This window comes from Sorex fumeus, unplaced genomic scaffold (genome assembly GCF_029834395.1).
Source record: "Sorex fumeus unplaced genomic scaffold, SorFum_2.1 ptg000201l, whole genome shotgun sequence".
Lineage (NCBI taxonomy): Eukaryota > Metazoa > Chordata > Mammalia > Eulipotyphla > Soricidae > Sorex > Sorex fumeus.
In genome coordinates this window covers 464,085-485,165 of record NW_026606258.1, presented here as the reverse complement: position 1 = coordinate 485,165, position 21,081 = coordinate 464,085, and the positions used below count along the sequence as shown (strand labels likewise).

General features: G+C 54.1%; 1 protein-coding gene across 1 annotated transcript; it reads right to left on the bottom strand.

The window, feature by feature from the left end:
• Window positions 1-10,330: 10,330 nt before the first annotated feature.
• BDKRB1 (bradykinin receptor B1) lies at window positions 10,331-14,756 on the bottom strand. Its single transcript, XM_056108283.1, has 2 exons — window positions 14,683-14,756; window positions 10,331-11,396 (listed from the first exon to the last, which is right to left on the bottom strand). The coding sequence occupies exons 1-2, from the start codon at window positions 14,754-14,756 to the stop codon at window positions 10,331-10,333; spliced, it is 1,140 nt and encodes a 379-aa protein (XP_055964258.1).
• Window positions 14,757-21,081: the final 6,325 nt, after the last annotated feature.

The window sequence follows — 21,081 nt, the reverse complement described above, 5'->3', positions numbered from 1 at the left end:
GGGGTTTGGGGGGCGCACCGGTCAGGCTGGTGTCCAGCTAGTGGTCTTATCCATTCCCCCTCGTGGCCCCCTGACCTACAAGACAGCTTTGGAGAAAATGTCTGGAAAGTCAAGTCCTTGAAATGTAAAGACTGCAAACGTGGTGAGGTTCTTTTGTATCTGCAGATACATTTTGGTCGTACCAATAGGCATGAAGCACAATAAATCAAATTAAAATTTATGGGTCCTGGGGGCTGGAGTGAGAGTACAGCCAGGTACTCGCCTTGCTGGGAGTCCATCCGGGTTCGATCTAACACCACAGGGAGTTATTCCTGAGTGCAGAGCTGTGACTGACCCCTGAATATTGCCAGGTGTGGCCCCCAAACCAACAAAAATATATTGTGAGTGTTGGGTTTAAAAAAAGAGGTTAACTGTAAGTTGTAGAGATAACTAAGGGAAGAAGACTTTTATTATCAAAAGATCATCTGTTTATTGGGGTACATAGCCAGGCTTCCCATGTCAGCATCCTCGAGTGGTTTCATGCCAGTTTACTCTCAGCCCTGGCGTTTTCTAAGTCATGCTAGGCATGTAGCCCCTGAAAGAGACACCGTGTGCACGGTGGTGGCCAGCCCTTTTAGTTTTTTTTTTTATTTATTTTTTTTGCTTTTTGGGTCACACCTGATGATGCACAGGGGTTACTCCTGGCTCTGCACTCAGGAGTTACTCCTGACGGTGCTCAGGGGACCATATGGGATGCTGGGAATCGAACCCGGGTCAGCCGCGTGCAAGGTAAACGCCCTACCCGCTCTGCTATCGCTCCAGCCCCTGGCCAGCCCATTTAAATGAGGAGCACCTTCCTTTTACCTGAGGGTCTGCAGAGCACACCCCAACACAAAGGCATTCTCACCCCCAGCGTGATTGGCTCCTGTAGGGAAGGGGACCTGAGCTTCTCCAGTTCCTCTGGGGACATGGCACTGTTTGGGAAGGGGTGCGGCAGAGCTCTGTGTTTGCACCGGGCCCTGCCATCGGCCCTGTCCAGCCGTGGCTTGATGCTGCCAGCCGAATGCTGTAGGCAGTGCACAGACACCAGTGCTCTGCGGGGTGGATGAATCCCTCTGCCTTTGAAAATGTTTGCTCAGTGGCTGTTTCCACGTGTGTTTTGTATTTGCAAAACGGCCACTCCAAGTTCTGGCCCACCCGTCCACTCTGGGTAACTCACGCCGTCCCGGGCCTGCCGGCCTTCCCATCGTGGAATTTGGTGGGGGCGCCAAGTTCAGCTCTTTCTCTCCCTCCTTTCAGATTCATTTCAGACAGCGACTCGAACTCCACACAGATAAAGACATGTTGCATCCGTGGACTGTCACCACTGAGTTTTCTAATTTTCCTAATCGGAATTTGTGGCTGAGAATACTTTAGAAATACTCATGCTTTGCAAAGTATTTTTGTGGATATGTAAATTTGTTAAATGTGACGTTAAACATACAACATTAAGAAAATACTCTTGGGAAAAAAACAAAAAGATCTATTGGTTGAACTTTACATTAAATACTGTCATCTTTGAGACTAATGTTCTCCAGACCTGTATCAATTGCTTTTGGGGGGTTGAAGGTGAAGGGCTGGGGGCTATGTCGGAACCTGTTCCTGGGAACTGATGTTGCTGTGAGCCAGGCCCCCTGAGAGCCAGTCTCTGCCTGCTGCCAGGTCCGAGGGTCGTGGCCTTGCCAAGGTCGATGATGCGACCGGAAGCCTGTGGCAGACACATCTCGTGTTTGGATATGGTGATCCCAATGTGGTCCCTTTGCTCCGTGTGGAGAATTTAATGACAAAAGGAGCATTTACGGGAAGGCTGGTTTTTTTTTTTGTTTGGGGTGGTTTTTTGGGGGTTGGTAGTTCTTGGACCCCGACCCAGATCCTCACGTAATGCCAAGAGTGGAATGCTTCCTGGAGGCGGCGTGCGGGTGGGGGTGTCACACCAGGTGGGACTCAGCTCTGTGCTCAGGGCTCACTCCTGGCAGTGCTCAGGGAACCATGCGGCGCTGGACATTGAACCCGGGTCTCCTGCATGTAAGACGTGTGTACTGGCCCTCAGCGGGGGGAGTGTTGCAAACAGTGCTCAGGAAATTCAGGGTCTACCCGCCAATGTGCCTCCCCCTGTGGTCACATGACTGATCCCGGGCCCCGGGCCGGCTTCTGCTGCTTTAGCAGTTTCCACACAGGCATGCAATGACAAAGGACACAGGACAGCTCGGAAGGAAGAAGAAGCCAAAGGGAACCGGAACGTTTCCCAGGGAAGGGAGACTGTGAACAGCTCTCTGAGCGTGGACAGACTCAGCCCCATCCACATACGGCTCTGGGGCTGTCCTGGTCTTCAGCCCAATGAGGTCGGCCAACTGCCCACTCGCTCCAGCACTCCTTGGGCACAATGGCCTGACACCTCTCCCCATCTGCTGGGAAACCACAGCTGCCCCGTGCCCCTTTGTGGGCCTACTGACCACTGCCAAGTCCCTGGGCTCAAGGGGACCCCTCACTCTCCTGCTTCCGATGTTGGCGCTGGGCAGGGAGCTGGCTGGCAGAGGCAAGTCCCCACTCATGCGTGATCTGACCTTGCAGATGGAAACCTGGGAGTCAGTCAGAAACGGAGGGACAGACATAACAGGACTGCACTCTTTTGTGGAATATAAAATAACAATATGAGACGGACACCCAAGGACAGTAGACACAGGGCCAGGAATATTACGGAATGGTTGGAAGCCCGCCTCATGAGCTGGGGGAGAAGGCAGCTGGGATAGAGAAGGGATCACTGAGTCACTGATGGTTGGAGGGATCGTTCGGGATGGGAGATGTGTGCTGAACGTAGACAAAGGACCAAACGTGATAACCTCTCAGTATCTGTATTGCAAACCATAATGCCCAAAAGTAGAGAGAGAGTATGGGGAAAATTGCCTGCTATGGAGGCAGGGGGAGGGCTGGAAAGTAGAGACGAGACGTATACAGGGGACTTTGGTGGTGGAGAATGCACTGGTGGAGGGATGGGTGTTTGATCATTGTATGCCTGAAACTCAAAACATGTTACAAAACATGATATTTTGTAACTGTATCATGGTGGTTTTAAAAATATATACATGAAAAAAAAGAAAAACCTGTGAGTCAGGCCAAGGTCATTCCAGAGTCCCATGGAATACTAGGACTGTCCAAGTACCCAGTGTCCAGGGCTCACCAGACGCTCCTTTCTCCTCTCCCTAAGCCAACCCGCCTGCATGCCAGCTCTCCTCCACGGAGGGAAGGACCAGGCGTCACCTGGCAGCGACCCACCAGGTGGGGAGGGAGGGAGGGAGAAGTCCTCCAAGGCTGCACCTTTTATTCACAGGCGATTGGGCAGAATCGTGTCACGTGATCACCCCTGCTCCAAGGGGTTCTGGGTAATGTAGTTCCCCTGTGTGCGGGCAGCAACGCCGTGAACACCTGTCAAAGTGCAGCGCGCAGCCCACCACCACCCACTTTAGAATTGATTTCGTTCTTCGGTTCGCGCTCCTGGACCCAACCAGGTGAGGCGACGGGGCGGGCTCAGAGCCCGCTGGGGTGCGCCTGGGGCTCTAGCGCGCCTTTGAGCCAACTCCCCAGGCACCAATTTAGAATTTGCAATCAGGAATCTCTGCTCCGAGCCCTGACTCCATGGGCGTGACCATTAGTTGCATTCTAAAGTCATTTGCTTTTCCTCTGGGCTTGTTTTTTATACTCTTGACGGCAGTACCACAAGTAAATTCAGTTCAGCAGAATGTTGGCTGGGTGATGAGACGCAGGGCAGGAGACTGCGGTGGTCTCAACTGGCTGCAGGCTGGAACCCCAGGAGTCCGTTAATGATCCCCCAGATCAGCTGAAAACAATCCCCAGTGTGTGTTTGCAAACTCCCTAAACTAGCTGCAGGAGTAGATAAGGCAGCAGCATGGCCAGAAGCAGATCTTAGCGGCTTCTGCCTGGATTGGACCTGCTGTGTGGCCATGGGGAAGGTACTTACCCACTCTGTGCCTACTTTCCTTCTCCAGAAGCTAGAGATGGTAACACAGTTGTGAATGTTTTCTACACACCGAGTGCTGGGAACAGTGTCTGCGCATGGAACGCACGAGGCGTTCGTCTCTGCTTCCTGAACTGCCTGCCGTGGGCCACGCGAGGTTTTCTTGCTCTTAGCAGACGGGTGCAGAGAAGCTCAGACCCCCCTGTTCCCCCCGTTTTCTGCTCATAAACGCAGACCTCTCCGTGCCGTTCCCAGTGAGCTTCCAGAGCCAAGGGATTTGTGGAACCCACGCAGAGCCCCTGGGAACTGTATTCATGGTTTGGGAGACCCCCCCCCCCCGCCCGACACACACACACACACCTGCTCGCCTTGTGAGGCTGAGAAAGAACCTCACATGCACCATGACAGGCTGCACTTCAGCAAAACAAGTAGTGGGCCTAAGTTTCTGTCTCTCCCCCCCTCCAAAGAATTCCCTGAGACACCTGGAAATCCCCCTAGACGCCTCCAGCTAGTCCTGTGATAAGGAGGATATCTCTGGGCACAGCAGGTGGGCAAGACCAATTAGCTCACAGCCTTGTGCCGACTTCGGCGCAATTCTTGGGAAAACTGCCAACCTTTTTTTTTTTTTTTTTGCTTTTTGGGTCACACCCAGCGATGCACAGGGGTTACTCCTGGCTCTGCATTCAGAAATTACTCCTGGCGGTGCTCAGGGGACCATATAGGATGCTGGGAATCAAACCTGGGTCGGCCGCGTGCAAGGCAAACGCCCTACCCGCTGTGCTATCGCTCCAGCCAGCCCCTGCCAACTTTTCTTACGTAACTATATGCCATATAATGTTCCCTGGAACTTGGGCCAGGGTCCTTGTCAAGATTCCACTGCATTGGATGAGGCTTGGACCCTAGCTCGAGTTAGCAATAAAGGTTTCTTTGCTTTTGCATTCTTGCGAGTGGGACCGCTCTCTCCACAAGCAGGAAACCCAGAACTTGAGTATAACAGCCTCACAGCTGACTTCAGCTCGCCTGGCCACTTTCATATGCCAAGGCTGGCACTGGGCCCTGTGCTGTGAGCCACGGGTGGCACACGCTGGCATCAGCGCCAGTACTGACCGTGAGCGACCAACACCCAGTGGGGGTATTTTATCAGCTCCCAAGTGGCCCTGCTATCTTCAGAGTACTGGAGACGGCCCGGCTAGCACTGAGGGACACGTAACATGGAGTAAAACTTCAGCCACCTGAGTTAGGCACGGCCCCGGGCTCCTGGGTTCCCAGCGTGACTCAGTGGTAAACACACGTCTTGCCAGTGTGAGACTAAAAGTTTTGTTTGATCCCTGGCACCTGGAGAAGCAAAACTAAAATCCTGAAATGCTAATTTATGTTTTTATTTGTTGTTTTGGGGCCACACCTGGCAATGCTCAGGGCTCACACCTGGCTCTGCGCTCAGGAATCATTCCTGGCTGTGCTCAGGGACCACGTGGGGTGTCAGGGATCGAACCTGGGCTGACCGCAGGCAGGGCAAGCATCCTACCCTGTGTGCCATCTCTCTGAGCCCAGTGCTGATATTTTAAAATCAGTATCATTGTCATTACCTGGCTGGAGCGATAGCACAGCGGGAGGGTGTTTGCCTTGCACGTGGCTGGCTCGGGTGAGCCAGGTTCAATTCCTCCGCCCCTCTCGGAGAGCCCTGCAAGCTACCGAGAATACCTCGCCAGCATGGCAAAGCCTGGCAAGCTCCCTGTGACGTATTTGATATGCCAAACACAGTCACAACAAGTCTCACGATGGAGATGTTACTGGGCCCGCTCGAGCAAATCGACGAACAACGGGAGGACAGTGACAGCGACAGTGTCATTACCTATAATAAAAAAATGATCCTTCGGGGTTGTTAAAAACAAAAGCCTCTAAAACCAAACAAATCCTCCCCCTCTTAGGTCGGTTCAAATCAAACTCTTGCTTTCTTCCCTGTCCCACCCCTGGTACTAGTTTCTCGAACCCTTGTTCAGCCGCAGATCCGAGTTCACGCGGGAAGTGCGTCGTCTCTGTGGCCTGTGTCCTGTTGGTTGTTGGCCTGGAGTTCGCCAACCTCCCGCCCCGCCCTTCGATTGCCCTGAGCAAGTTGCTTTCCATAGGTGCGCTCCGGCCTCACCACTGTGGGTGAGACGCATCACGCGTGGGAAACCTCCGTGGCTGGGAAATGCCAGTTAGCAACCCCTGTCTACAGAACACGGTTCCTTATTTGGCACTTTTATCTTGGCATCTTTTTTTTTTTTTTTTGCTTTTTGGGTCACACCCGGCGATGCACAGGGGTTACTCCTGGCTCTGCACTCAGGAGTTACTCATGGCGGTGCTCAGGGACCATATGGGATGCTGGGAATCGAACCCGGGTCGGCTGCGTGCGATGCAAACGCCCTACCCGCTGTGCTATCTCTCCAGCCCCTATCTTGGCATCTTTAAGCAAACATGCTGAAGAAAAATCATTGTTGCCTCTTTCCACTCAACCCTTGGAACAGATTTTGTTCTGATGGAGCAATGAAGACTACCGTGCAGTTGTGCACGGGCAGGGTGAAATTCTCCCTGATGCCAGCAGAGGGCGCCAGCTCCCTTCTCAATAACTCCCATCCCCCTCCCCCTCGCTGTGCGTTGACAGCATCAGGGTGGACCCCAGCACCCAGGCAAGGTTTAGGGGGGAAATCCTAATCACCCCAACCTTTCACAAAGCCCTTGGGGGGGCAACAGCTCAAATCAAAACACCATTTTATTCCCTGAGGCATTGAATTTCCCCTTGCAAATGCTGGGCTGCGCTGCTCACAGGAACCCTTTCTCCATCCGAAAATGTGTGTGAACATGACCCCCCGCATCCCAAGACGGGCTTGTTGGGATCGGGATCCTGTGATCAGTTCGTGATGGATCCACTTCTCACTGGCCTCCCTCCCTCTTGGCCTCCCTTAACCCCACATGTGCGTGACCAGGGCCACGCAGCCAGCACAGACCTGGCTGGGGTTCAGCGTGGAGGGGCCGCTCGAAGGTAATCCGCGTGATTAAGAGAAACAGCCGTGAGATGTGGAGCTTTTATTTATTTATTTTGGTTTTCGGGCTGCGTCCGGTGATGTTCAGGGCTTACTCCTGGCTCTGTGCTCAGGATCACTCCTGGTGGTGCCGGGGTGCCCTATGGGATGCCGGGAATTGAACCCGGGTCGGCTGTGCAGAAGGCAAGCACCCTCCCTGCTGTCCTATAGCTCTGGCCGGGAACGTGGTGCTTTAAAAAAACTCAGAGCAGATATGCACAGATTTCCACGACGGACATACCACAACCACGAAAATGAAGACAGACCCAAACCTGCACACCTGCAGCCTCGCAGCCGGGGCTCCCGGCAGACGGGACCCAGCTCTCCTTTAAACGTTGAGATGTTGGGTTCCTCCCCCACCCCTTTGATTTTTTTTTGTTTTTTTTACAGGCATTCAATACTCCAACGCCAATCCCTCCACCATTACACCCTTCTTCCACGGAACTCTCTAATTTTCCCAACCACCCCTTAGGAAGCCTGCCCTCATAGCTCGCCCTCAATTATTTATTTTACATTGCTTGTTATCTGCTGGAGCGATAGCACAGCAGGTAGGGCGTTTGCCTTGCACGCGGCCAACCCGGGCCGACCCAGGTTCGATTCCTTCGCCCCTCTCGGAGAGCCCGGCAAGCTACCGAGAGTATTGAGACCACACGGCAAAGCCTGTCAAGCTCCCCGTGACGTATTCGATAAAAAAAAAAAACAGTAACAACAAGTCTCACAATGGAGACGTTACTGGTGCCCGCTCGAGCAAATTGATGAATAACGGGAGGACAGTGCTATAGAGAAAGTTAGTGCAAATTGTTGTATCTCACCATGAAGCTATCAAGTCCTTGTATACGAGATTACTAAGATGTTGTTCTAGTTAAGTTCTATGTTTATATTTTGTTCATCGAGACGGGATGCCTTCCACATTGCATCCATCCAATCTGGTGCGCTACTCCTGGTTTATCAATGTTGTAGAGTTTGAGATGTTCCTCCAGGAAGTCCCAATTTTTTTTTTTTTTTTTTTTTTGCTTTTTGGGTCATACCCAGCGATGCTCAGGGGTTACTCCTGGCTCGTGCACTCAGGAATTACTCCTGGCAGTGCTCGAGGGACCATATGGGATGCTGGGAATCGAACCTGGGTTGGCCATGTTGGCTTCGTGCAAGGCAAACGCCCTACCCGCTGTGCTATCGCTCCAGCCCCGGAAGTCCCAAATTTTTAACAGGGTGATAACAGCTGGAGTTAAATGTTTAACTTGGAGGCAGCTTTGTGTGTGTGTGTGTGTGTGTGTGTGTGTGTGTGTGTGTGTGAGTGTGATTGCCGGGGCTTCTGAAAGTACAGGGAAATGGGATGAAAGCCTGGAAATTTCAGTCACCAAATCTACATATCTGAGTTTTTCAGTGAATGTTTGGTGCTTTCAGGGCTGAATCTCTTGCACTCCCCTGGTCCTACTTCCTGTCTTACTCCCCATCAAGACTCCCCCTGCCTCCCCGGGGGCGGAAGCTATTGGCTGCAGGTGTTAAATGCCAGGGAAGAAAGCCGGAAGTGGTCCAGGAGAATAAATATAAGCTTACATAAATATAAGTTTACAAAGCTTGTAAACACATCACTGAGACCTTTGCAGAGACTTCTCTGGGAACCAGGTTTGCGCTCACTACTTAATTAATTTATTTATTGGCTTGTGGGGCCACACCTGGCGATGCTCAGGGCTTACTCCTGGCTCTGCACTCAGGAATCACTGATGGTGGTGCTTGGGGGACCCTATGGGATGCCAGGGATCGATCTCGGGTTGGCTGCGTGAAAAGCAAACGCCCTCCCCGCTGTACTATGGCTCCGGGCCCTGCATTCACTATTGACTGGCATGTTCTGGGACCAAATAGTGGCCAAGGCGAGGCCATCGAGGCCCTGGTAGGCAGGCTGGCATCACGGTGACAGAAGGTCAAAGCTGTTCCTGCTTCCCACCTGAGTGAGGCAGGGAGAAGTCACAGCGGAGACTCTGGGCACTCACAGGGCAGGCGGCAGTGGGTTCCCCCTGCAGCCCACTCCCCCAGGCCTGCAGTGCCCACCCTCCCCCGCCTGGAGCTGAACTGCATGGGCGCAGGTGTGGGTGGATCCAAGTCCTTCCCTTTTCTTCCTGCAGAGCCGTGAGTGGTGGGATGAGACCCCAAATCGGGGGAAGTCCGCCTCTCAGGCTGCAAAATCCTGACTCCAAACACAGGTTGAGCCTCCACACAGCTCGGGCTCTGTGTTCTTTTCCACCCATGAAAACCCTGGGCCTCCCTGTGGCGAGGACCCCTGACCACATGTCTCTCTTCCTTACAGCAAGCCTGGACTGGGCTAGGTGGAGAGGGAGGGGGGATGGGGACAGGACCCCCCATCCCAGGAACAGCAGCGACAGAGAGACCAGGGGATCAGAGATTTCAAAGCACACCAGTTTATTATCTCAGGGTCCAGCCCCGAGGGGCCTGAGGTCACAGCCACGAGGTCAGTGGAGCAGTCCTTCCTCCCCCACCCCCCACTGCCATCGCTGGCCTCCGTGTGACCCACCTTCGTGTCTGCGCCCAGATCCTCCGGATTCACCTCCCGACTCAAGATCCCTAATAGCCTCAGCACCGTCACAGTTCCCCTGGAGACGGTCACAGACCCCCCCCTCCCCCGGTCTGTGTGATTCGCCTTCCAGAACAGTCATTATTCCATTATTCAATTATTTAGCATTTACGTTAGTACAGAATTACAGTTATTAGTCACCACGACATGGCTGGGTCTGGATCAGTGGGAAGGAAGTCCAAGCTTCTCTCTCTTTTTTTTTTTTTTAATTTCTGGCATTTTGGGTCGCACCTGGCGATGCTCAGGGCTTCCTCCTGACTCTGCATTCAGGAATGACTCCTGACGGTGCTCTGGGGACCATACGGGATGCTGGGGATCGAACCTGTGCAGGGTTCGGCCGTGTGCAGGGCAAACGCTTTACCTGCTGCACTGTGGTTCCGTCCCTGGGCCATACCCCTGTGTTGGATAACACTGGGTGGTCCTTTTGCTGCTTAAGATTTATTGAACCACTACTGCAACTCTGCAACTGAGGTACACCCAATTCCATTGCTCGGGGTTAACTCCTGGCTCTGGGTTCCAGGATCACGACTGGCAGAGAGCTCCGGAGGTGGGGGGCTGGGGGGGGACCATTCACAGAGCCAGGACGGAGCTGGGGTAGGTGGTTTGCAATCATGCACCTCCCGGGGGGGGGGGGGGGGGGGCGGGTCCGTCTCTGCAGCCCTCAACGACCTGCCGGGACGGGGGTCTCTAGTTCCACCCGGTCAGCTGGTGGCTCTCCCTGTGGGTGGAGGTGGCCGAGACCAGGCTGCGCGGGGTGCACTGCCCGTAGAGCTCCCAGGCCTTGGTCCTGAACAGCCGCCCCACGAAGACGTAGAGCACCGGGTTGAGGCAGCTGTTGAGGAAGGCGAAGAAGTTGGCCACGAGCAGGCCCAGGTCGATGAAGTCCTCCCAGAAGCATCCCTGCACGGCGCCCGCCTGGAACAGCAGGTCCAGGAGCGCAAAGAAGTGGTAGGGGGCCCAGCAGAGCAGGAAGGCGGCCACCAGCGCGAGGATGAGCGCCGTGGTCTTGCTGCCCCGGGCCCCCGCGCCCTGCGCGCCGGGCACCTCCCGCCGTGCCCACAGCGCGCTCAGGATGTGGCCGTTGAAGAAGAGCAGCGCGGCCAGCGGCAGCAGGAAGCCCAGCACGCTGAGCTGCACCAGGCGCACGTAGTGCCAGGCCGGGTCCGGCAGCTGCAGCACGCAGGCCGTGACGTTGAGGCCGGGCGCGGCGCTCACGGAGCGCAGCAGGAAGCTGGGCACGCTCAGCACCGCGCCCAGCGCCCAGATGAGCGCGCAGGTGGCCCGGGCCCGGCGGCGGCGCGGGCGCCTCCTGCTGGCCACCGGGTGCACCAGCACCTGGTAGCGGTCCTGGCTGATCGCCACCACCAGGAAGATGCTGATGAACATGTTGGCCTTGATCATCCCGTTGACCACGCGGCACAGCGCGGCCCCGAAGGGCCAGTGGAACTCGTTGCGGATGTTCTCGGCCCAGAAGGGCAAGCCCAGGATGAAGACCAGGTCGGACGCCGCCAGGTTGGCCAGGTAGATCTCGGCCACGCTGAGCCGCCGGCGCGGCACCAGGAAGACGGACAGCACGAACAGGTTCCCCAGCAGGCCCAGGGCGCACACGGCCACGATGAAGGTGGGCAACGTCCGATGCAGCGCCTTCCACACCTCGGGCACGTTGTCGCAGGACGTGTCGTTGGGGGGCGGCGGCTGGCTCAGGGGGGCGACGGAGAATTCCAGCAGCGACCAGGACGCCGTCCGCAGGGACCTGCGGGCACGGAGGGGGCAGGGCGTGAGGGGACTGCACCCTGTCCTGCGTGGGGTGCAGAGAGCGTGCTCACAGCAGGGACCCCGTTTTTTGTCCCGCATTGCTGGAAGTGCTGGCCACCTGTGCCCCAGGAGGGAAAAACGGCAGACCCCTGCACTAGAAGGGAAGCCCGGGGTGGGGGAAGCCGAGTTCAAGCCCCCCTTAAGGTCTCATGGAGACCACAAGGCCGCTTAGACCTTCTGATTTTTTTTCCCCTTTAAAAAATTGCAGGGGGTCCGGGGGGCTGGAGCAATAGCACAGCGGGGTGGGCGTTTGCCCTGCACGCGGCCGACCCAGGTTCGATTCCCAGCATCCCATATGGTCCCCTGAGCACTGCCAGGAGTGATTTCTGAGTGCAGAGCCAGGAGTAACCCCTGTGCATCGCCGGGTGTGACCCCCTTCCCAAAAAAATTGCAGGGGCCGGAATGATAGTACAGCGGGGCCCACCCAGGTTCAATCCCTGGCCTCCCCTAGGGTTCCCCAAGCACTGCCAGAAGTAATTCCTGAGCACAGAGCCAGGAGGAACCCCTGAGCATTGCTGGGTGTGACCCAAAAAAGCAAACTAACTAAATAATTGCAGCTTTTGGGGGCTGGAGAGATAGTACAGCAGGGAGGGTACTTATCTTGCACGTGGCCAACCCAGGTTTGCTTCCTGGTATCCCAGATGGTCCCCTGAGCACTGCCAGGAGTGATTCCTGAGAGCAGAGCCAGGAGCATCACTGGATGTGGCCTCCAAACTATAATAGGTAATAATAATAATAATAATAATAATAATAAGCCACTATTTGGCTGCTGCATGGGGGGGGTCTGGAGAGAGTGAGGGCAAGTGAAATTAGGAGAGGACAGACACAGAATGATCTCTCATAGCACCCAAAAGGAGAGAGAGAGAGAACAAAGGGGAATGCCCTGCCACAGAGGTGGGGTGGGGCGAGGGGAGATGGGGTGGGGGGTGGGAGGGATACTGGGATCATTGGTGGTGGAGAATGGGCGCTGGTGGAGGGTTGGGTACTCGATCATTGTATAACTGAAACCCAAGCACAAAAATTCGTAAGTCTACAACTGTACCTCATGGTGTTTCACTAATAAAAATCTAAAAAAGAAAAGAAAAGAAAAAAACAAGTAGGGGATGACAAATACCTCAAAGCAATAAGACTGCGAATGGTTTGTCAGCAGGAAGCCTCCCGGGCAGGGGGTTGGCAGTGGAGGGAAGAGGAGCCTGGGCAGGTGTGGTCTGGATTGTGTTATGCAGGATTCTGACCCTTAACGGTGCCGTCAGCCCCGGTGTATAAGGACAATGTGCCAGCCAAGGGGGCAGGCTGGGCTGGGTGGGAACTTGGACATGGGGGTAGCGGGTGGAGCACTGGACGCCTGAAATGCAGTTCTGAGTAGTTTTGTAAACCACGGTGCCTTAATAAAAATTCTTTTAGGGCCGGAGAGATAATGCACTACCGCTCATGCGTCCCATCTGGGTTTGGTCCCGGCGTCGCCTAAGGTCCCCCAAGCACTGCCAGGAGTGATTCCTGAGCACAGGGTCAGGAGTAACCCCTGAGCATCACCGGGTGTGGTCCTCAAACAGACAACAAGCAAAAATTCCTTTCAGAAATTGCAGCTGATCAGTGAAGGGACCATGTCCCTACATTGCAAAACTGAAACCCAAGCCTGAACTACTTTGTAACTGTGTATCTTACAGTGATACATTAAAAAAAATAATAATTGCAGCTATATGTCTCTTTCTTACAAGGCTGTAGCAAGGACTGGCGGTGTGTGCCTTTTGGTGGGGGCCGGGGGAGGGTTCCTCTTAGGTTTCAGAGAGAGACAGTCCCCCGAAGTGCTGGAGACCCCAGGGGTCGCTCCTGTGGACCAGGTCACACCTGGTGGGGCTTGGGGGGTTTTGCTATAGTGGACACCAAGACCTATGCTCTGGAAGGCAGGAATGTGCTCCAGCTTTTTTTGTTTTGGGTGGGAGGCCACACCTGGCTCTCCTCAGGGGTTACTCCTGGCTCTGTGCTCAGGAATCACTCCTGGCAGGCTTGGGGATCTTATGGGGTGTCGGGGACTGAACCCGGGTCAGCTGTGTGCAAGGCAAGTGCCCTCCCTGCTGTGCTATCTCTGCACCCTGGGCCCCAGACCTCTGGGCTCTCTCCTGATCCCCAATTAGTCTCTGTACCCCCAGGGATTAGTATCAGGGAGAGTTTAGCAAACATTCACTGGGCACCTGGCCAGATGCTAGGGATACAGGGGGGATTGAGCATCCTTCATCCTTCATCTTCGGGTACTCACCAGCTAAGGGCCTTCAGGCACAGACTCTGCCCCGGACCCAGAGCAGGGTCAGTGTAAGTAGCAGAATCAATCCGGGCCCAGGATAAGACCAGACCAGGACCCAGGACTAGAGGTAGGTCCAGGAGCTCCCAGGACATGAACATGAGCTCAGTCCAGACGCTGGATAGAGAGAATCAATGTTTAGGGAGAAGTGTGACTGCAGGGGGCTGAGCTTGGAGCCGGACAGTTGAGGGGCCTCGGAAGGCCAGCACGGACGTCCAGTGGGTCTATGTCTGCCCATCTCAGACGGGAAATGGTCGGGAAGCATTTCCTGGTTTCCTCATCCCGCTGACCTGAGGGGGTCACTGGCTCCAACCCCCCCTCCATTCCCCTGAGAGCAGCCAGGGACCTGAGGTGTCCCGTCATCTTCCAGGGCGGCTCGCTGGGCCAGTAGGCAGGCAGGGAGCTCCATGTGGAACACTTTCACGTTTTGCGCACGAGTTGCTGAGCCAGTCAGGCCAGAAGGGAAGTGTCTGTGTGGGGACACGCAGCCCAGCTGTGACCGCATCTGTGCTGACCCCGCCTCTGGCCTGTGTTGTGGGGACCCACCCCGAGCGTCAGAGGGTCATGACTCCCTGCCCCGGTCAGCCCTGACGCCTGGTCTGTCTCTCCCTCCTGCTGTCTGGGCTCCTCCTGCGAAGCCCGGACCCACCCACCCCGGCAGCTGACCACATGGCCCAAGTTTGAGGTCTTCTTTTTTGTTTTGTTTTGTTGTTTTGTTTTTCTTTTTGGGTCACACCCGGCAATGCACAGGGATTGCTCCTGACTCTGGACTCAGGAAATACTCCTGGCAGTGCTCGGGGGACCATATGGGATGCTGGGAATCGAACACGGGTTGGCCACGTGCAAGGCAAATGCCCTCCCTGCTGTGCCCAAGTCTGGGGTCTTTACCCCTAAGGCCCTTCCCTCTCCTGGCCAAAGTGCTCGCATGGGCTTCTCTGACACGTCTGCGTGGTACAGCCCCATGTCACAGAACCAATGCATCTTGGTAGCTGACGCCATCACGTGGTGCGAGGGCTAATCCTACAGGAATCCACTTGGCCGCGTGACTTTGGCAGTGTGACCGCCTCCTCCGCAGATCCCAGAATGTCCAGCAGACACTCACGCTACCCAGCGTCATCTCCTGGCGCCTGCCTTGGAAGGCCTCCCCGAGCGCCCGGGAATCAAACCGGAAAAACTAAAGAAGTTCCTGCCTTCGGGGAGCTTGAGCGTCCAGGAGCCTGACAGGAGGGTGGCGGGCGGTTTCCTGCCTGAGCGGACACTCCATATGCAGGGCATAACAGGCCCAGGGTTTTAGCTGGGCTGAATCATGATGCTTGGGTGGGGGGATCGGACAATTGGGCATTTGCCTTGCATGTGACCGACCCAGGTTTGATCCCCGGTACCTCCCATCTAGTTCCCCAAGCACCGCCAGAAGTAATTCCTGAGTACAGAGCCAGGAGTAACCCCTGAGCACCACCAGTGTGACCCAAAAAGGCACAAATAAAAAAGATGCTTGGCTGGAACCCCGGGCAATATGAGCTTGCCGCCAACTGAATGAAGGGTGAAGCTGAGCAGGGTGGGGGTGAAAGGTCAGAGGTCACCTGGGTCATGGGAGGTAGAGATGTCCCTTGAGCATCTAGGGTTGGTGAGCATCTCTGAGAAGAGGGTCCCCCCCACCCAAAACACACACACTGCAGGTCGGATGGACTCACCGAGAGGTCAGGGGCAATTGAAGGCTCTGCCTGTGAATTGATTGACAGGTGGGAAATGGGTAGGGGTGGGGGGGGGACTACACGGCGCCTGTGGGCCTGCGGATCGTAGCCCGCAGCTGCAAGCAGATGGAGGCGTCCCAGCGCTCAGCACTGGCGGCTGGGAGCAGGCCCACAGCACATGTGTTTGCCATCAGCAAACACTTCTGCATTGCAAAGTTTGGCAATGAACCCTGCTGGCAGCCCAGAGCTGAGAAACGGAAGTTTCATGGGGTGAAAATGAATTTCAGATTCTCCCGGAAGCTGATGTCACCTGCACCAAGTATTTGCATCAGGGTGGGGGTGCGGGGGTGTCTGTAGCAATTTCACTGACCTCAAGACACTCAAGATGCAACGCGGGGCGTGAATTCTAGAGACAGGACCCTAATCCACTGCTCCGCACCCCATAACTGCAGGAAAGCTGCTCTAGACCCCCAGGGAGAGGGGGTAACGGCTCCCCAGTCTGCTCAAACCAGGTCCTGAAGTTTGATTCACTCACTTCTTTTTATTTTGTTTATGTTTGGGGTCATACCCGGCGATGCTCAGGGGTTACCACTGCTCTGGACTCAGGAATTTCTCCTGGTGGCTCGGGAGACCATTTGGGATGCTGGGAATTGAACCTGCGTTGCCCACAAGGCAGACGCCCCAGCCACTGGTCTGTCACTGTGACCCCCTCCACTTTTTTTCTTTTCTTTTCTTTTTGGCTTTTTGGGTCACACCCAGCGATGCTCAGGGGTTACTCCTGGCTCTGCACTCAGGAATTACTCCTAGAGGTGCTCCCCTGAGCATATGGGATGCTGGGCATTGAACCTGGGTCGGCTGTGTTGCAAGGCAAAGGTCCTACCCACTGTGCTATCGCTCCAGCCCCTCCCCTCCTTTTCTGATGCCACTCTGGTTCCAGCTGACGCTGTGCTCACACAGCTGTGAGGTGATGTCTGGCTGGTGTGTGCAGTTCCATAACACGAGGGATGGTCAGCTGAGGCTTGGGGTCCCCATAGGACACTCCAAAGGGAGCCAGAGTTGGGCCTCACGTCTATTCCCAGACTCAAAGCAAAGCTTCTGGTCAAGGCCGCACTTGCCTTGCTGGAAGCTGGTCTAGAGGCCACCGGGCTTTCCCACCCTAGGCATGGTGGCGTTTGTCAAAGGCTCATGGGGTCAAGGGGGGCACAGTGCGTGGCTTTTCATTGCAAGAACAAGTTCCAGTATCAGATCAAGAGAAATGAAGGTGAGGGCTGGAGCGATAGCACAGCGGGTAGGGCATTTGCCTTGCACAGGCCGACCCAGGTTCTATTCCCGGCATCCCATAGGGTCCCCGAGTAACACCAAGAGTAATTCCTGAGTGCAGAGCCAGGAATAACCCCTATGCATCGCCAGGTGTGACCCCCCAAAAAAAACAAAAAAAAGAGAGAGAAATGAAGGCGAAGTGAATATAATTTATAGAATTTCATAACCTATCTAGTTACCAATCACAAACGTTTTGAGATAAAATTACTAAAAAACACTTGTGTCCATGCTCTGTCCCCCTTCCCTGCCCATCATTTATCAGATTATTAGTGATAGTATTTGGATTTGGGGCCACACCTGGCAGTGCTTAGGAGTTACTCCCGGCTCTGTGCTCAAGGGTCAATCCTGGCGGTGCTCGGGGACCATCTATGATGCCGGGGATGGAACCTCGGCCCCTGTGTGCAAAGCATGTGTTTCTCCCATTGAGCTATCTCTCACCCCTCAACTTTATTAAAAACAACATTTAGAATAAACTCACCCAGCAGTGCCCAAGGGGGCCCGAAAGTCAGTGCTCGGGTCTGGTGATGTATGTTACTCCAGCCCAACAGTGCCGGGGTCATGTGGACCAGACTCAGAACTGCTTTGGAGACTATGTGGGTGCAGAACTGGAACCTGGGGTCTCGGATGCAAGTGAAGCCTTTGAGCTGTCTCCCCACCCCAGTCAGCGTTTGGAGACTGAGCGTAAGTACTGTCCGGCGTTATTATTATTATTATTATTATTATTATTATTATTTGGCTTTTTGGGTCACACCCAGCTATGCACAGGGGTTACTCCTGGCTTATGCACTCAGTAATTACTCCTGGCGGTGCTCAGGGGACCATATGGGATGCTGGGAATCGAACCCGAGTCAGCCGCGTGCAAGGCAAACGCTCTACCTGCTGTGCTATCACTCTAACCCCAAGTCCGGTGTTATTAAACTATTGAAACAGGCCTTGGTTCCGAGAGACAGATAAACAGGCTGAGCAGTTGCTTCGAGAGAAGGAGGCCTGGGTTCATCTCCTGGCACCATGGGATCCCCAAGTGCTATCGAATGTGACCCCCAAACCAAAAACAAACGGGATTTTTTTTTTTTGCCACACCTGGCAATGCTCAGTTACTCCTGATTCTGCACTCAGGAATCATCCCTGGTGGTGTTTTCTGGGGGTGCAGATGGGGTGCTGGAGATTGAACCTGGTTGGACAGGTGTAAGGCAAACGCCTTTCCCCTCTGTATGATCTCTCGGCCCTCTCCACCAAACATTTTGGTTGAAATCTGCTTCAAACAATTGGAACAGATTAATAAAAATATTCAGTGAATGGGACTTTGAAAGCTTTTGGATGAGAAGTCATCGTGGGGAAACAAAGCAGAGAAATTGAAAGTTATTGCATAAAGACCAGGGGAGGAAATGATCAGATGAAGTGATGAGTGCTCACGCAGACACACACAGATTTGATTTCGAAACTCTGTAAAGAGCGCCGGCTGTCTCCGGGGGGGATGGAGCGTTCCAGTTGGATCTGATCCCCCGTGCAGAGACCAGCTGACGTGGAGAACGGCCCCGGCCCCGTGTGGGTGTGCGGTAGCCCACTTCGGGAAAACGTTCAAAACTGCTCTATGGCTATGACTTCTTGGAAGGGTCCAACCTGGCAAAAACATAGGGGTGGGGCCTTTGCAGAATCCCGGGCGCAGAGCCTGGGTGCAGGAGCAAACCCCTCTGTCTCTTTCTAATTACTGTTTTCTGGGCTGGAAGCAAGGACATGGCAAGGAGGGTGCTTGCCTCACATGCAGTCAACCCAGGTGCAATCCCCGGCATCCCATTGGGGTCCCCAGAGCCCAGCCAGGAGGGACCCCTGAGTGTAGAGCCAGAAGGAAGCCCTGAGCACTGCCGGACATGGCCCCAAACCAGAAGTAGAATAAAATAACGAGACTAGATTAAAGGCAGAAGTTTCTTCTGGAAAATGCTAAGAAAATATCAGAGCCAAGTGCAAGCCTCAAAATGTATCATGTAGTCTTCATCAATATTATTGGTTATTGTATATTATTTATCACTTCATTTTTTTGACATTACGGAAAAATGTGTAGCACTGTGTAGCGCTGTCCTCCCGTTGTTCACCGATTTGCTCGAGCGGACCCACCCAGTAACGTCTCCATCGTGAGACTTGTTACTGTGTTTGGCATATCGAATACGTCATGGGGAGCTTGCCAGGTTTTGCCGTGCAGGCGAGATACTTTCGGTAGTTTGCTGGGCTCTCCGAGAGGGGTGGAGGAATCGAACCCGACTCTGCTGGGCTGACTGCGTGCAAGGCAAACACCCTACCGCTGTGCTATCGCTCCAGCCCGTTACGGAAAAATAATTAGCTGTTTTCTGCTGCTATATTATCTTTTCATTTTCTAATATGAAATTATATTTCAGTGTCCTGAAAAAAAATGTATCGTGTGGTAAGATCAATTCTTCTCCTCAAGCTATGTTTTAATGTTCAGTTAATTAACATAAGTAAAAGGTTTTATTTTGCCTCTATATGTGTAGGCGTATATATGTAAAGGCATTTTTGCATGTGTTTGTGTGGAGCTTTTGAGTCCTGCCCGGAGGTGCTCAGGGCAGACTCCTGGCTCTGTGCTCAGAGATCACTGCTGATGGGCTCAGGGGACCATCTGGGGTGCCGGGAGGCACCCTACCATTCTGTATTATTTCTCCAGCCCCTGAACATGTTTGGGACTAACACTGAGTCAGAACGAGATTAGAAGATGCTGCATTTCTGATTTTGAAGACCGGAGAGCAGGACGGGGTGGATCCCAGCCAAGGAACAGAGAGAACTTCTAGAAACTGGAAACAGAAGCAGAATCTCCCGCAGACCCTCGGGGGAAGGCACACAGGCTTACCCAGTGTGACCAATGGAAACTTCTGGGCTCCAGAGCCAGGAGGCAGGACAGGGCAGTTGGTTAGACTTTCAGGAGCCGGGAGGCAAGACAGGGCAGTGGTTGGGCACTGCATGTCTGTACTCACTGTCAGAGCAGTGACTGGGGGAGGACTCCATCCCTCGGGAAATCAGTGAGCTCCACTGCACCTGCAGAGACTGACCTCTTCCACAGCTGGGATCCTCATGGACCCTGGCGTCCGTGGCCCTGGGCCTGCCTGTGTCCACAGCCTGGGAACTGTCTGCCCCAGGCCTGCCCAGCTCATGTGTCTCCACTGACTCTGGGCCCATGTGGGCTTGGCCGGAGAGGAGAAATCATCCTTCACTGGCAGCTCCCGTGCTCGCAAGTGCTCCGTGCAGGGTGTCACAGTGACCGAGCTCAGCACTGACAGTGGGGCCGGCTGTCTGTACTGTCACCACAGCTGCTGGGGCACTGTTCACCTTTATTTTCCTCATTTGTTTGTTTGGGGGTTTTGGGGGTTCTTTTTGGGTCACACCCAGCAATGCTCAGGGGTTACCCCTGGTTCTGCACTCAGAAATTACTCCTGGTGGTATTTTGGGGACCCTATGGGATGCCGGGGATCGAACTCTGGTCTCCTGTGTGCAGAACCAGTGCCCTCCCCACTGTACTGTCTCAGGCCTGCGAGTTCACCTTGAAAGGTCTCCAAGGTGAGTGAGAGTCGCGACATTCATGAGGATCAACAGCCGCAAAACAAGGGACAAATTTTCTGCCTGCAGGCACAGCAGCGGCCAACAACTTACAGTGTGATAATTAAAAATGTATTGTAAATTTAAAATCATGGTGTTGTGATACTTTATTCTAAATTTTATATAAAAATATTATGGTACTATAATGAATGTGCTATACTAAATCACAGTGTTATAATAAAATTTTCTTAAATATAAGCAAACAACAACAAAAAAACCACCCCAAGGCAGCTTCATTTATTTGATTGTTTTCGTTTTGGGGGTCACACCTGGCAATGCTCAGAGCTTACTCCTGGCACCGCACTCCTGGTGGTGCTGCTCGGGGGACCCAATGGGGTGCCAGGGACTGAACCTGGGCTGATTGTGTGCAAGGCAAGCGCCCTCCCCACTCTACAGTTACTCTGGCCCTCAAAACAGCTTTTAGTTAATTTATTTAGCCTCCTCCTGCAGTGCTCAGAGGATACTCCCGCAATAGTGCTCTGAGGTAGCTCCAGTGTTGCTCTGGGGCCCATGTGGTCCAGGCATCAAACCTGGGCCTCCTGCACTCAAAACATTCACTGCAATCCTTTGAGATGCAATCCTTCACTGCATTTCCCCAGCCCGAGTCTTAGGAAATATTAGAATCCAATTTGGTTGTGATGAGTGAAAATGTGGAGGTTCTAGTTGGGCAGAGACCTTGCGGGATCCCGAGGGCTGCACTCAGCCGGAAATCT

Coding starts and splice junctions, on each gene's coding strand:
- BDKRB1 (XM_056108283.1), bottom strand. CDS start 14,756: ATGGCGTCAGCTACCAAGATGCATTGGTTCTGTGACATGGGGCTGTAC. Junction 11,397..14,682: donor GACGTGTCAGAGAAGCCCAT/GCGAGCACTTTG, acceptor CCGTGCCCGCAG/GTCCCTGCGGACGGCGTCCT.